At 46.5% G+C, this 16,705-nt stretch overlaps 1 protein-coding gene across 1 annotated transcript; it reads left to right on the forward strand.

The window, feature by feature from the left end:
• Window positions 1-467: 467 nt before the first annotated feature.
• On the forward strand, window positions 468-16,549 carry abhd6b (abhydrolase domain containing 6, acylglycerol lipase b; the record flags this gene model as incomplete). The annotated part of the gene is made up of 8 exons (XM_080535321.1): window positions 468-592; window positions 14,564-14,720; window positions 14,897-15,010; window positions 15,193-15,325; window positions 15,565-15,722; window positions 15,884-15,938; window positions 16,054-16,154; window positions 16,370-16,549. The coding sequence occupies 8 exons, from the start codon at window positions 468-470 to the stop codon at window positions 16,547-16,549; spliced, it is 1,023 nt and encodes a 340-aa protein (XP_080391447.1).
• Window positions 16,550-16,705: the final 156 nt, after the last annotated feature.

The following is a 16,705-nucleotide window of genomic DNA, read 5'->3' on the forward strand; positions in this document are numbered from 1 at the left end:
GTGCGTGCGTGCGTGCGTGCGTGCGTGCGTGTGTGTGTGTGTGAGATGAGCTGGTAAGTGAAGGCTATGAATGGAAGCATACTAAAATATACACCCATGACCTTCAAAATGTCCAGTTCTACTGGTTGTTCTACTTCTACAGAAAATGATGACATACTGTATACCCTCCTCAAACCCCCACTACATAAAAATATACACCCTCCTCTATTCACCCTCCTCTAGACCCTCCTCCTCTGTCAACATCAATATGACACATATTCACTGTGAAATTAAAATGAAATGAATGTCAAACATGATGATCCGGAGACCAGTACCCTAGAATGCTTCCATTCATAGCCTTCAGAATTAGTAGTTCTTTGTTGAGTTGTCCTTAAACCCTCACTACATAATACACCAGAGGTTTACCTGTGTGTGTGTGTGTGTGTGTGTGTGTGTGTGTGCCTGTTGTGATTTCCATCAGGTAAGCCATGGCCGCGGATCTGGATGTGGTGAACTTGTTCATCATCGCTGGCGGAACGTTGGCCATTCCCATTTTGGTTTTCGTGGCCTTCTTTCTCCTGTGGCCCTCAGGCCTCATCAAAGTATATTTCTGGTAAGGCTTGTGGGGGTGTCATAAAACCTTCACTTGTGTGTATTTGTCATCTGCAATAATGTGCTCTGTAAAGTGCCTTACATGTGAGAGTTGTGGAAATCAGAGAGAGAGAGAGAGGGTGTTGTAAGTCGCTTTGGATAAAAGCCTCAGCTAAATCGTGACGTTAGAATTATAAGGTTCTATCTCCATTTTTGTCAAAATTGAGTTTTTTACATAATCTGATCCATTAAGTGTTTATTAATGCCTGTGTGGTGTTATTTTTAAAATGTTGACATTTTTGAGTTAGTAATTCATAAAATACAAAGGTTCCATCTCACAAAACATAATGGAATGTAAAAACTTTGACGCTCAATATCTCTGAACTACCCTAAACGGAGATAGAACCTAATTCTAAGCTCACGAAATGGCCACACACAGCAGTGACACACCAAATTCAGACAGACTGATTCTAGCCTATTTAACACCACAACCACATCCTGTGCTACACCAGACTCGGGTTTGTTCAGGGGAAGGATGTGTGTGGCTTTCTGCATAAGAGTACAGATCAGGTAACACTACCTAAAAGTACAGATCTATACAAAGAATGAGATTGACTTAGTTCTCAGTTTCCATTAAAACAATCCAGAAATGGACCCATGTCTTGGAACATCTGTCAGAGGATTTATTCCTATAAAAGCGAATCTTCACCATCTGTAATGAAGATTTTAGGGCGTCCGTGTAATATGAGGGGACTCCATGTAACCAGTATGACTTCTGTGTAACTTCAGTAGGGACTCAATGTAACTTCATAGGGCCTCTATGTAACCTCATAGGTCACACGGTATCTCCTCATAAGCCTTAGATAAGGGAAGCCCACATCAAACTAGATAGGTTTAGCAGACAGGTGTTGAGTGTTATTTGTGTAAGGGACAATACATAATAGCTCTCTGGCAGGATTGGGAGTTTGGATAGAGCTAGAGGTCTGTTTTTTAAAAGAGTATATCAGAGATACAGCTAAAATGGCATACTCATAAAAAGTCAATGAGACACAAATATTCATCCAGAGACCAGAGGTCTCTTGAGTTAGATTCTAGAAGTATTGCTGAGTACTGGTACTAAAAATCTAGTTAAGCCTTGGAAAAATATTTGTGTACAGTCTTTTATATGAATGAATGAATGAATGGTCTTTATTGTCATTGATATAGTACAGGTACCAAACAACGACATTTGGGAGGGGGGGGCTCCCCTGGTGCTAGGAAAGAAAAAAAAACTAAAAAACAAGAAGGGAAAGGAGCTGGTTTACATAAATAAAGGCTATGTACACTATCCACTATACTATACTATACAAATAAAACACTGTGCTGTACTCTATGCTATGCTATACCTATTCTAACATTTCCTATTCTCTGCAACCTTATGTACCCTAGGGTTGTCATATTGCACATAGTGTTATTGCACATTCATTTAAAGTGTCGCAGTTTGCAGGCTTGAAATGTACACATTTGTGCCTCAGCACTACACCTGATTTCAATCCAGCAGCTGCCATCAATCCGTCCAGACTGTCCAGGGCCCAGAACCTAGGTCTTTGCTGTGTTCAGGGCCTGGATGGCCCTGGGGTAGAAGCTGAGCTTCAGTCTGTTTGTCCTTGCGAACATGGTCCTGTACCGCCTGTTCGAGGGCAGCCGAGCAAAGTGTTCGTACCCAGGGTGGGATGGGTCTCTGGAGATCTTGGAGGCCTTCCTGAGGCAGCGTGTGTTGTACAGCTCTTCCAGAGAGGGGAGGGGGGCGCCGGTGATCTTCTGAGCCGTTCTCATGACTCTCTGTAGCGCATTCCTATCTGCGGCTGTGCAGCTGGAGAACCAGTTGCAGATGCAGTAGGTGAGGATGCTCTCCACTGCGCAGCGGTAGAAGGCCACCAGCATCTCCTGTCCGATGTGGTCTTTCCTGAGGACTCTCAGGAAGAAGAGCCGCTGTTGTGCCTTCTTGATGATGGCTGCTGTGTTGTTCTTCCAGGACAGGTCATCCTGTATGTGCACCCCCAGGAATCGGAGGGTTGAGACTCTCTCCACGCTCCCTCCGTCGATGAGCAGGGGCTGGACCTCAGATTTTTTCCTCCTGAAGTCCACGATGATTTCCTGGGTCTTTGACTGGTTCAGCAGCAGGTTGTTAACCTTGCACAGCTTGCTCAGCTGCTCTACCTCATCCCTGTACGCCGTCTCGTCCCCCCCCGAGATGCAGCCCACCACGGTGGTGTCGTCTGCAAACTTTACGATGGAGTTGCTGGGGTGGACGGGGGTGAAGTCGTAGGTGTAGAGGTTGTAGAGGATGGGGCTTAGCACGCAGCCCTGGGGGGACCCAGTGCTGAGTCTGAGGGCTGTGGAGGTGTGGGAGCCCACCCGCACCCTCTGGGGGCGGTCGGACAGGAAGTCCTTGATCCATGCACATATAGAGTGTGATAGTCCCAGGTCTAGTAGTTTGGTCACTAGCCTGTCTGGAAGGATGGTGTTGAAGGCAGAGCTGAAGTCCACAAAGAGCAGTCTCGCGTAGCTGTTTCCCCTCTCCAGGTGGGATAGAGTGGAGTGGAGAGTCGTCGCGATGGCGTCCGCTGTGGACCTGTGGGCTCTGTAGGCGAACTGGTATGGATCCAGGTTGGGCGGGAGGCGTGTGACTATGTGGGCCCGGACTAGTTTCTCGAAGCACTTCATGATGATTGGTGTGAGTGCCACCGGGCGGTAGTCGTTTAGGCAGCTCACCGTGCTTTTCTTCGGGACTGGGATGATAGTTGAGGTTTTCAGGCCGGGTGGGATGGTGGCCTGGGACAGGGACTGGTTGAAGATGTTGGTGAAAACCCCGGCCAGCTGGTCGGCGCAGTCCCTCAGCACCCGTCCCAGGACGCCATCCGGCCCTGAGGCTTTCCTGGGGTCCACCGCCTTCAGCACGCGTCTCACTTCATGCTCTGTGAGGGTGAGGCTGCTGAGAGCTGGAGAGAGTGGTGTTTGTGTTGTGGTTACCTCCGTTCGCCCCTCGTCGAACCGGGCGTAGAAGGAGTTCAGCTTTTCCGCCAGCAGGGGGTCGTCCTCTGCGGCTGTGAGCCTGTTGGCTCTGAAGTTTGTCATGTGCTGAACCCCCTGCCACACCCGCCTGGAGTCGTTGCTCAGGAAGCATTCCTCAATCTTCTCTCTGTGGTCTGCCTTGGCCTCCCGGATGCCGCGCTTTAGGTTAGCCCTGGTGGTGCTGTACAGCAGTGTGCCCTTCCCTGCGAAGGCGTTGTCCCTCTCCTTGATCAGTTTTTGGACCTTCCCAGTCATCCATGGCTTCGTGTTGGGGTAGACCCGGACCCGTTTGTCCACGGTGGCTGAGTTGGTGCAGTTCACTATGTGGTTCAGAACCGACGACGTGAACTGTTCCAGGTCCTCATGCTCATATTCCTGCCATGAGGTGTCATTCAGGCAGATCTGCAGTGGAGCGGACCCTGCTGGCCAGGTTCTGACAGTCTTAGTGGTGATGGGAGCACTTTTCCTCATGGGAGTGTAGGCTGGGATCAGGAGGATTGACACATGGTCAGACATGCCTAGATGAGCTAGCGGTCTAGCCTTGTAAGCAAGCTTGATGTTGGTGTATACCTTATCCAGTGTTTTTTCTCCTCTTGTTGCACATTTAACATGCTGATAGAACTTCGGTAGTACTACCTTCAGGTCAGCATGATTGAAATCTTCCGCGATGATGTGTACGGCTTGAGGGTCCGCGCTCAGTCCACTACTGATGACGTCATATAGCCGCGCCAATGCTAAGCTACCAACCGCGTGAGGCGGAATGTAAACACATGTAATGTACACTGCGTTGAATTCCCTCGGGAGGTATGTGGGTCGGCATTTAACAGTCAAGTATTCCAGGTCTGGGGAGCAGTGGCTACTTACAGTTTTTGTGTTTAAGCACCAGCTGTCCTTCGTAGATATAATGAGGCCGCCTCCACGCGTCTTCTCACTAAGCAGCGTCCTGTCCGCCCGGTGTAAAGTCCTTCCTTCCAAACCGACCGCGGAGTCCAAGATGGTGTCATTTAGCCAGGTCTCCGTGAGAATAATCACACAGCTATCTCCCACGGTGTTGTTAGTAGCGACCTGCAGTCTCAATTCGTCCATCTTGTTAGCCAGAGACCTGACGTTGGATAGGAAAATACTCGGCAAAGCAGGTTTATCCGGGCTTCTCTTTAGCCTAGCTAGCAGGCCTCCCCTATATGTGCCCTATGCAATCTAAATGCGGCACTGTTCGCTGTATGGCCACAGTAAAATTCCATAAACACTTTGTATGACACCTCTCATGGTTGAAACACACTTCATTCATATTCTAGATGTGTTGCTGAGTAGATTGGTAGTAAAAATCAGGTTTAGCTGTGGAAAGATATTTGCATACTGTCAATTATATGTGACTGTTTGGCTAATCCATGGGAGGGTAGTTCATTTGGGGGTTATTTTATTTGTTTGATTGTGATTGGGTAAAAGTATGCATGCAGAGAGTGATTGGCTTAGATAGAAATGGGGGCGGGCTTAATGGAGGTAATCTGGGTGGCAGGGAAATCAGAATGACAGTATAGAGCAGCGTTTCCCAAACTGTGGGTCGCGACCCCCTAGTGGGGCGCGGGGGTACTGCAGGGGGGGCGCAGAAATAATGGGAGGGGAAAAAAATGCACACACAAGAGCTGTAAACAAACACTGCTTGCTTAAGGTTACCATCAGGGGTGTTGTGGGCGTTGGATGATAAAAATGAGAACCTGAATGGAGCGCAGGCCATAAACTGTAACAAAGAGGCAGCGAGGGGGCTCCATTCACGTCATTGACGCGCGCTCCATTCACGTCATTGACGCGCGCACTCCCTCCTCCAGCTATCTAGCAGCAACAACAACAATGGATAAGTTTATGAAAGAGCCAGAAGCTAAACGAAAAGCGAAGGAGCCCATGACAAACGTCCCAAAGCCAAAGTCAAGAAAGTATGACGATACATACCTCTCCCTGGCAGGGGAGGCTGGTTCATTAGGGGCAATTGGACAATGCCCCACCAAAGGGAGAAGAGAGAGATTTTTTTTCTATGACTTCTAGACAGTGTTGCTTCTGAATATCATAGTCCAATCAGCTAGTGTTCTGTGGAGTATATCATAGTCCAATCAGCTAGTGTTCTGTGGAGTATGTTCCAATCAGCTTCAAGTCCCGCCCCTTTCAGGGCAACTTTCAGTCTACTCGAAATTGCACTAGGCTGTTCTCGTAGACTTGCATGTAAAATCTATTTTGGTAACTTCAGGCCATTCGGTCATTTGTCTATGGGGTTTTGGGACATGCACAAAGAATCGTACGTGCTTACGTCATGTCATACGGCCGGCGTAGCTTTAACCTACATTTCAGATCACGTTCGTTCACCTGCGGTTGAATCTTTAAAAGAAACACCGTTCAGCCGTCGTAGCAACCAGGAGAAATTAACAGTAAAGGAATTAGGACCACCCAGACCAAATTTAATTATAAAGCAAGTTTATACAAAGGCAGGGAAAATTGGAAAATCGTATAACCGAGGATTTACGAGGGGTTGGTATGAGAAGAAAACATGGCTAGCGGGATGTGAAGTAACAAATGCGTTGTTCTGCTTTCCACTACCGGACTTTGTAAACAAATTGAACAAATGGATTAGAAGGAGGCATCTTTTGTTCACAACTTGATGATATTGCAACTGGACCTATTACCGAAGTCAAACTTGTGTAAGTAAGTGAATCATCTGTCCTTCAGTCATGATAGGAAAACCAAATCGATGCTGGGAGAAGGAATGGCAGACTGTATTCTGATTGTATCTTCTATGCTCTTTGTATGTTTCTATGCTCTTTGTATGTTTCTATGCTCTTTGTATGTGTCTTGGTGTAGGAGAAACGTAGGACCACGTTGGAAACAAGTGTTTCGGTACACGTTGACGTGTAGAAACTGTAGAGAAAACTGGGGGGGTAGAGGTGATGAAGAGGTCTGTACAGGGGGGGTAGAGGTGATGAAGAGGTCTGTACAGGGGGGTAGAGGTGATGAAGAGGTCTGTACAGGGGGTAGAGGGGATGGAGAGGTCTGTACAGGGGGTAGAGGGGATGGAGAGGTCTGTACAGGGGGGTAGAGGGGATGAAGAGGTCTGTACAGGGGGGTAGAGGGGATGAAGAGGTCTGTACAGGGGGGTAGAGGGGATGAAGAGGTCTGTACAGGGGGGTAGAGGGGATGAAGAGGTCTGTACAGGGGGGGTAGAGGGGATGAAGAGGTATGTACAGGGGGGTAGAGGGGATGAAGAGGTCTGTACAGGGGATGAAGAGGTCTGTACAGAGGGGTAGAGGGGATGAAGAGGTCTGTACAGAGGGGTAGAGGGGATGAAGAGGTCTGTACAGGGGGGTAGAGGGGATGAAGAGGTCTGTACAGGGGGGTAGAGGGTATGAAGAGGTCTGTACAGGGGGGTAGAGGGGATGAAGAGGTCTGTACAGGGGGGTAGAGGGGATGAAGAGGTCTGTAGAGGAGGGTAGAGGGGATGGAGAGGTCTGTAGAGGAGGGTAGAGGGGATGGAGAGGTCTGTACAGGGGGTAGAGGGGATGGAGAGGTCTGTACAGGGGGTAGAGGGGATGGAGAGGTCTGTACAGGGGGGTAGAGGGGATGGAGAGGTCTGTAGAGGTGGGTAGAGGGGATGAAGAGGTCTGTAGAGGTGGGTAGAGGGGATGAAGGGGTCTGTAGAGGTGGGTAGAGGGGATGAAGAGGTCTGTAGAGGTGGGTAGAGGGGATGAAGAGGTCTGTACAGGGGGGTAGAGGGGATGAAGAGGTCTGTACAGGGGGGTAGAGGGGATGGCGAGGTCTGTACAGGGGGGTAGAGCTATTCTCATGCTAAAATTGACTGTAAATCCAGATTTTAAAGTTGATATTCTTCCCCGTGGAGCATGCCCCCATAACCTGTGCCCCACCCAAACATTTTAGCACCAGCCGCCACTGCTCCCTGGGCTTCACGTCTAATGTGGTCGGTGCGGAGGAACGACCACTGTGTGTCCTCTGTCTCAAAACTTTAGCGGCAGAAAGCATGAAGCCTAGCAAGTTGAAACGTCACTTGGAGACCACACACCCGACTGATGTGAAGAAGCCCCTCGATTTCTTCAAGAGAAAACTCCAAGAATACCGTGGTCAGCAGAGCCGTTTCGTTAAAACAGCATCTGTTACGTCTAATGCTCAACTTGCCTCCTACAAAGTGGCATATCGTATCGCCCAGTCTAAAAAACCACACACCATCGCTGAGGAGTTAATACTCCCTGCTGCAATAGATATGGTTTCACATATGATAGACGAGGCAACAGCCCAAAAACTCAAAGCTATCCCCCTGTCAAACAACACTATTGCGAGACGCATCAATGACATCTCAGAAGACATGAAAGAGCAGCTTGTTGAGAAAATAAAAGACCAACGCTTTGCGCTCCAGGTAGACGAGGCCACAGATAGTAACAAGGACTGTCTGTTAATAGCGTATGTCAGATACATTGATGCGGAGGGTTTGAGCGAGGATTTGCTATTTTGCAACTATGTCCCAAACAGAGCAACAGCTGATGAACTGTTCAAAATCATAGACAAATACCTGAGTGAAGCCGATCTGAAATGGGAGGACTGTGTGGGGATATGCACCGACGGTGCCCAGGCCATGGCAGGAAAACGGGGAGGGCTCCAGACGCTCATCAAGCGCGTTGCACCGAAAGCAGTGTGGACTCACTGCATAATACACAGGGAGGCACTCGCGTCAAAGCAGCTGAGTCCAGAGTTGAATGACGTTTTGTCTCATGTTATCACCACCGTCAATTACATAAAAACAAGACCACTGAAAGCTCGCATTTTTTCCGCTTTGTGCGAGGAGATGGGCTCCGAGCACACAGCCGTGCTATTTCACAGCGAGTCGCGTTGGCTCTCTCGCGGAAAGGTGCTGTCCAGGGTGCTATCGCTGAAAGATGAGATCCGAATCTACTTGGAGGAGGAAGGGAACGAACTTGCCAGCAAGTTTAATGATGAAGACTTCCTCATGAAATTGGCCTACCTAAGCGACATGTTTGAGAAGCTCAATGAATTGAATCTACAGTTGCAGGGCAACAACACACACCTTCCACATCTGGCAGACAGGATACAATCTTTCACACGGAAACTGGACATGTGGGGCAGGAGACTTGAACAGGGGGACATCGACTCATTTGGGAATCTGAAGGCATTCATCGAGACCAATGAGCTGCAGAGCACAGTGGTTCCATGTATGAGAGAGCACATCTCAGCCCTGAAACAAAGCTTCCAGAAATACTTCTCTGTGGATGACAGTGCCAAATACGACTGGATTAGAGATCCATTTGTTGCACCACCACCTGCCATGTTCAGCACTGCGGAAGAGGAACAGTACATCGACATGACTTCAGAGTCAACCATGAGGCTGCAGTTCACATCCACGACTTTGGCTGGGTTTTGGATTGGAGTGGAGAAGGACTACCCTCTCATTGGACAGAAAGCTGTGGGAATACTGCTGCCTTTTGCAACATCGTACCTGTGTGAGATAGGCTTGTCTGCTGTTGCTGCTATCAAAAGCAAATACAGGTCGAAGTTGAACATTGAGAATGAACTGAGAGTGGCAGTCTCAAAACAACAACCCCGCTTTGAGAAGATTTGCAAGGCAAAGCAAGCACACACAAGTCATTGATCGTAATTGTGATAGAAATGTGAGGAGTAAGAATAGTGATGCAGTAGAAATTAGTTAATGTTGATATGTTGAATATTTCAGTGGCACAGGATCATTTGCCAAGCACTTATGTTCCTTTTCAAACCATAATAAAATATAAAACTATAGTTGGATATACTGTATGTGTCTTGTTATTATTAGAAGAGAAAATGTAATGTTTTTACAACTTTATACAATTAATTATATCAATCTAGGTGGGAACCGGGTTAGGGGGGGCTCGAAAATATGTCCAATTACCCAAGGGGGGCCTGATTGAAAAAGTTTGGGAACCACTGGTATAGAGCGAGATGGGAGTTGGTAAGTTGAGCTCTGAATGATTGTGTAGTTTGTTGAATCTTTTCTGTTAGTTCGTTCACTGTTAATTATTTACATGTACTAATGGATCAATGTGTTTTCAGTTTTACAATCTGTTTAATAGAGGAAGAAGGAAATCAAATCGAATTGTGTCAAGTCTCATCATTTCACCCGTACTGCCGGAGCAAGCAGAAGATTCACCATTCAGCTAACTAGAGGGAGAGCTGAACAGTGACCTATGCAGTCTTTCATCAGGGTAATTAGGAGAATTACAAACCCTTCAAAAACACAAATAATACATTGAGAGGTGTCGTGAATGATGAACTGGGTATGACCCTTACTCCAGAAGAGCAACGCATAATCTTGCATTGTTGCCAAAGACAGAGGACTGGAATGATTCAGGGGGAAGAACATGCACGCCACCACTGACGACCTTGTGAATCACAAGGAAATAGGGAAGTTAAGCCCTTATCCAGTTACCTGCTGAAGACCTCATGAGCAGTGGCGTAGCGGACGGGCCCGCAAGCGACGCACCGCGGGGGGGCCCCAGCCACTAGGGGGCCCCCTAACATTGGATCCAAACTTTTTTATTTTTTTATTTAAAAAAATATAAAACAAAGAAAATAAGTGGCCCTTCATTGTGTCAACCTTAATTTTAATATATAGGCCTATATTTTAAAATATATACATAGTTAGCCGTATCCAATAGCAACATGACTTTGACGTCACACGTAGGCAGCGAGACACAAGGAAAATGAGCAAGCGAAAATACCTCAGCGGTGCGCAAAAACGGGGACTTTCCTATAAAAAGGAACAAAATTCAGCGAAACTTCGAAAAATGTCATATTTTCTTTTACCCAATGCAGCTTCTGAGACGCGGGTAGGGATGCGATTAGCACTGGGTCAGGGACAAACGTCGTTGATGCACCTGTTGCTAGCAGCACCACTGTGGAGGCCAGTGTTACTGCAGCTGGCATGCCTGATTGTCTGTCCCTGTGTCATTCACTCTCAACATGGATACAAGTACAATAAGCATTCTTTAGGTGGTGGTAGATTCTCTATTCGGACATTATAGCCGCTATATGTGGGACTGTCGGTCCGATATTGTAAAAAAAAATCCAATAAAAAATGTATGTTTCCGGAAGTACATGTCTCAAGTATTATCTCGGCGGTTAGTCGAGTGAAAGAAAAACAACATACAGATGATAATTCACACAATATAATACCACGAAAGCGTACAGCACTAAACAATAACATTTATTTGGGCAGCATCATACTCAAACTCAGGCAGAAGGGCAGTGTCCGGCCAGGTTCACAGTCACAGGCTGTCAGTGCATCATACAGGTACATAATTCAGCATGGTTATAGCGGTTTCTTTTTCTATTCTACTATTCTATTCTACTTCTGCTGTCTGCGTCTCCCTGGGTATTCCTAGACCAGATGGCAAACAGTAAAGAAATGCCACAATATACCAGGACTTAAGAAACGAGATGTCCAACAAAGGATTTGACTAACCCTGGCCAATTTTGCACAACAAGTAGACTCTGATGCAGCGGAGACAGGGTTGCCAGATGGGCTGGTTTTTGGTGGATTTAGAAGTTTTTAGATTGGTTAGGTTGGAAATTCTCAATCCCATTTTAGCGGAGAGTCTACAGATTGTGTGTTTACAGATATCGCGCTGCTGTGCACACCACATTTTGTTAAAAGAAATAAAGCTTGTACTTTTCTACTTATAATACATTCTACTGATGTAGTCTACCATTTGGTTTTAGTTACGATTTAGAGAAGGGTCATCTGTCATCTGTCAGGTCATCTGTCAGCCCTAAAGACTATGGTTGAAGGAATCAACAGGAAACTGTGTTTTGGATGTGATTTAGAGTTCAGTCAGGGGACCTAACGTTGGTTTAATATTGTTGAATGAAAAATGGTAACACATTAAGTTTGGTGTAATTGGATGGCTCTGTATAGTTCCCTGCCTGAAGTTTAATGACATAAAATACAATGACATAACTTGGCAGGAAGCTCATGAAACCCCCCGTAGACAGGTAAATACAGAGCGACTGACCATGTGGGTGGAGGCTGGGGCAGTGGGTCAAACAAGTCAAACTTTCATAGCCAGTGGCGTTACGCTGTTTAACGATGGTGAAGTGTTGCATAACTCGGCTCTTTTAAACCTTGTCGCTGAACATCCCAAATTTCGTTGTTTGGTACCTGTACTATAGCAATGACAATAAAGACAGGGCTCTACGCTAACCTTTTTCACTAGGAGCACATGTGCTCCTAAATGAAAAAATTTAGGGGCACACAAAGAAATTTAGGAGCACAGTGAAAATTGTTAATATAACACATTTTTATTAGTGATTTTGCAATTTTTGCACCAAAATCACACATTGGCCCATGCCTACAGCCCTACTAGACGCAGAGTTGATGGCATTGTATTATGGTAACTAGCTGTGTCAAGTTCTCCTGGTTAGCAGCATGTTCATTCATTCATCCATGTCATGCCTGTCAGCTAGCAGCTAGCAGCCCAGCCAGGCTTTAGGGCTAGGTCTGTCAGCTAGCAGCCCAGCCAGGCCATGCAGAGGTCTGTCTCCATGCTGCCCACCTCCCTGCTGCTGGGTCAGGCTACATCAGTCACACACGGTGGCCAGACAACTCCACATCTAGGGGTATTAAACTACCCCACATCCAGATGACCAGTCCCCAGCCCCATGCTGCCCGGGGTGGTGACATGTGGAGGTGGCCAGCCCAGCACGGTGCCTCTGCGGTGGCTAGCTGTTAGCACACCACCATCCCCGGGGGTCCCACCTCTCTGCCACACTCAAGTACAACATGTTGCATTTTCATGCCATTAGGCAACTTGCTTCCTAGGGTTTCCTAGGGTTAGAGATGCATTTGGACTTCTGGAGTACCTCCACTACTTTCAATGGGTTCTGAAGGTCTGAGAGCTTTCTACTTTCTACCCTGGGTAGTTAACCCTGGTTGTAACCTTGGGTTCAAATCTGGAGTGTGTGGGACCAAATCTGTAGATGTGGTGAGCTAATGAAGCTAATGAAGCTTGAGATGAGAAAAGGGCGCTTGTCTCTTTAAGGCCCAGGAGGGAGTTAGCGATTAGCGATGTTAGCTTAGCGCCAGTTTAACAGAAGTAACTTCACTTTTAACATGACTTCCCGTGGTCGTAGCGGGCTGGCTGATGGCTTAAAATGTGGCCAGTGGCCACACGGTTCGCGCAGATTTATTTTTAGAATTAAAAAAAAATAAAAAAAAATCTGTACTCGCACAGTGTGCTCGTGAATTTATTTCTCTAGTCGCACAGATGTATTTTTAGTCGCAATTGCGAGTGAAATGGTCGCACTGTCGAGCCCTGAAAGACCATTCATTCAACATGTGATGATTTCATACGTGTGAATCCGTCTGTCGGTCACCTGACATTCGACTTAAAGTGTCCTGTCTGAACTTATGTAACCTTCATGTGTGTGACAAGGAATAAGTATAAAAGGGTGTTCGCAGTCTTGCTTTACCTCAGAGAATACGTCTCTTAGCGATTTACATTGTACGAAAGGTTACTGCAGATCTTATACTCAAACATCAAACAGACAAATTAGTCAGTGATCACTTAGACCAGCAGCAACTGCTATCCAAGGCAAAGGAAAAAGCTATCTAATTGTAAAACATGTAGGCTTGTGTGTGAATAAAAAGGTATTGACTGAAATAGGCATTTCACAAAATGCAAAACAAGGTATGAAGGTCTGGTTTCTTTCCTACTGTGTATAACGTATCCATACTTGAGGGATGATGGATACAATTTTATTATCCTGTACTGCTGAGTCTGCTTACTAACCGTAGGTGGTCTAGAGCCAGGTCAATGCCTGAAGGTCTCATAACTATAGTTCTATCACAAGGAGAAATAGGGTCAGAGATGAAAAGTATACTTCCTCTTATACATTTCCCCTAATCACTAGTCTTAGGAGCGCCTTGAACAACACCTCCCTATGCCCTCGGCTCTTACCCCCGATGGGTTAAGGTTTGGAACCCTAACCTGATAGTAACAAAAAGGCTGAGGTTTGAGTTGTTCTGCTTTTATTGCTCCTCATACCAAGGGTTAGGGTTAGGTTTGATTTTGAACAATAGGTTGAAATTGGATCCAGGGCTGGTATTTGAGGTGTGGCATCGTGGTCTCTCCTGTGTGTCTGTGTCTGTGTCTGTGTCTGTGTGTGTGTGTGTGTATGTATGTGTGTGTCTGTGTGTGTATGTGTGTGGGCGTGGCCCCAGACTCCAGCTATCCAGTTCACGTCATCCACTCCAACTGCTCTGTCTACACACCTGCAGTTCATCATCTCATCACCATGCAGTATTTAAACCCCAGCTTCCATCTACTTCATCTCTGCCATATCACCAGATCAGTTGTTGTTTCTACAAATCAGCCGCATCGCTTACTCAATATTTTGTATTTGACTAATAGCGCTCTCTCTGTTAAATAGTGCCACGTCCCAATTTCTGCCTGCCTGCCCTGCCAGTCTGCCTACCTGTCCTGCCCTGTGCCACCCTGCCCTGCGCCACCCTGCCCTGCTTGCCATTCTACCCTGTTATTCCGCTCCCCCCTATTCATCTTGAAAACTGTGTTTTCCACCATGGAGCATAGGTTGCTTCTTGTTTTAAGACATTGCCAAGCTATTGGAAGTGTTTGAGAGAAATGAAATGGTAAATGGACAATGGCCTCTCATTCACTCATTCACACATACATTCACACACCAATGGCGGCAAGCCACCATGCAAGGAGCCGCCCCGCTCATTGGGAGCAATTTGGGATTCAGTGTCTTGCCCAAGGACACCTCGGCAGGAGGAGCCGGGGATCGAACCACTGACCTTGCGATCATTAGACGTCATTGCGATCATTAGACTCTACCTTCTGACACACTTCCATTGTTTTGTCACACTATACTGCAGGTACTGGAGAAGAACCCTGGGCCTGCAGGTGCGCTATGCAGACTGTGGTGGTTACCGGTTCTGTTACTCCTACAGAGGGAAGCCAGGGATCCGACCATCCATCCTCATGCTGCATGGCTTCTCTGCTCACAAAGACTCCTGGCTCACTGTGGTCAAGGTAAGGGGGTCTAGACTACACTACCCAGCCTGTTGCAGACACTTTGAAATGAGCAAATAGCCCATGATGTTGTATGATGTTTTAGTTCTAATTCGAGCTCTAATTCTAACCCATGGCTTATTGATACCTGTAAAGGGATCAATTGAGGGTTGGTAACATGTGCCTGTGCTGTTCAGTATCTTCCAAAACACTTGCACATACTGTGTATGGATATGCCTGGCCATGAGGGGACCACACGCACCAACACAGATGATTACTCCATCCGGGGCCAAGTCAGGAGGATACACCAGGTACTATAGATCTTGCTCCTGTTGCCATAAGGGAAATACTCTCATGCAATGCACAACAATTATGAAATGTAATGAGTACATGAGCTGTCAATGTATAGAATTGTACCTACAACTTTTAATTGCAAAAGTACAACAATATGTTTGAAAGGAATAATCAATCTATCTGTTTCCCTCTCTTGTAGTTTGTGGAGACCATACGGCTGAACAGGAAACCCTTCCATCTGGTTGGAACCTCCATGGGGGGCAACGTAGCGGGGGTGTATGCAGCCTGTTACCCTGCAGACATTTGCAGCCTCACTCTCATCTGTCCGGCTGGTCAGTCATGCCCAACGCATAACCCAGTGTGTGTGTGTGTGTGTGTGTGTGTGTGTGTGTGTGTGTGTGTGTGTGTGTGTGCCAGTCGTTTTGTGACAGAGAGAGAGTCAGAATGAATTATATAAATAAAGCAGAGGATGGAAAATTTAAATCTGGCACTGTGCTTACTATAAATATTGATAATCCTATTTATGTTTGGTCTTTGATCAGAAAGAAAACATTGATCTTTTAACCCATAGGTATAAGGTACCCCTGTGAGACCAAATTTGACAACCATCTGCAGGACTTGGAGCACAGCCATTATGCTCTCGGCATCCCACTGATCCCGTCCACACCAGAGGAGATGGAGGACATGCTTAGACTTTGCTCTCACGTCCGCTTTAAGATCCCCCAACAGGTGGAGTTGCCCATGGTCTATGCAATGTGTACTCTGAGAACATTACTGCGCTGCTTATTTAGACTGTCTTATTATTCCTTCATAAAATGGTTGCATGGAATGTGTTAATAAGAAGTAGGGTTTCTTTGGGGGGGGGATTTCTTCATGCTTTTATGGTTTAGATTCTTCAAGGACTGGTGGATGTACGGCTTCCACACAATGACTTTTATCAAGAAGGTCGGTCTGACATTAAATGCACCTGCAAGTTGTATTAACACCTTTTACTGTCAGAATATGACTACTGGTATTCAGCTTCCTGCTAGATTGGTAAAATCTCTGTTTATCTCTCCAGTATTCGCGAAGATTATGGGTGAGAGTTCCAAGTATGCCTTGCAGGAACATTTGCATCTGATCACTGCCCCATTGCAAGTCATATGGGGTAAACAGGACCAGGTACAGTGAGTTAACCTAAATCTACAATGTTGGCAGGAATTCTGATTCAGGCACAACAAATGTTACAGGTTTTTTAAATAAAGGCCTGAAGGTGAATAATGTAAACAACAACAATGAAGAGTCACTTCCTCTCTGCTCTTGTTTTCTTACTTTGATCATAGTATAGGAGATAACAAAAGCTGATCGTAAATCATGAATCGCTCTCCGTCCTTCAGGTGGTGGATGTCTCTGGAGCTGCAGTGGTGGCGGAGACTTTGTCTGCATGCAGGGTGGACCTGCTGGAGAACTGCGGCCACTCTGTGGTGATGGAGAGGCCTCGCAGGACAGCCAAGCTTATCGTGGAGTTCATCATCTCCCAGCAAGGCACTAGTGGCAGCACAAAGAAAAGCACCTGAAAAAAAAACAAGGCTTTATGGAATTAGTTGGATTTAGGTTTTTGTTTATTTCCTGTTTTGTTAATACAATAAGACGCTTATTCTTAAGCTCTCTTTCCCAATTTGCAAGGTAGCAATTTAACCTAGGACTTGGTCAACATGTTCTCCCTATTGTGC

Source organism: Nansenia antarctica, assembly GCF_963989245.1.
Source record: "Nansenia antarctica genome assembly, chromosome: 6".
Taxonomy (NCBI): domain Eukaryota; kingdom Metazoa; phylum Chordata; class Actinopteri; order Argentiniformes; family Microstomatidae; genus Nansenia; species Nansenia antarctica.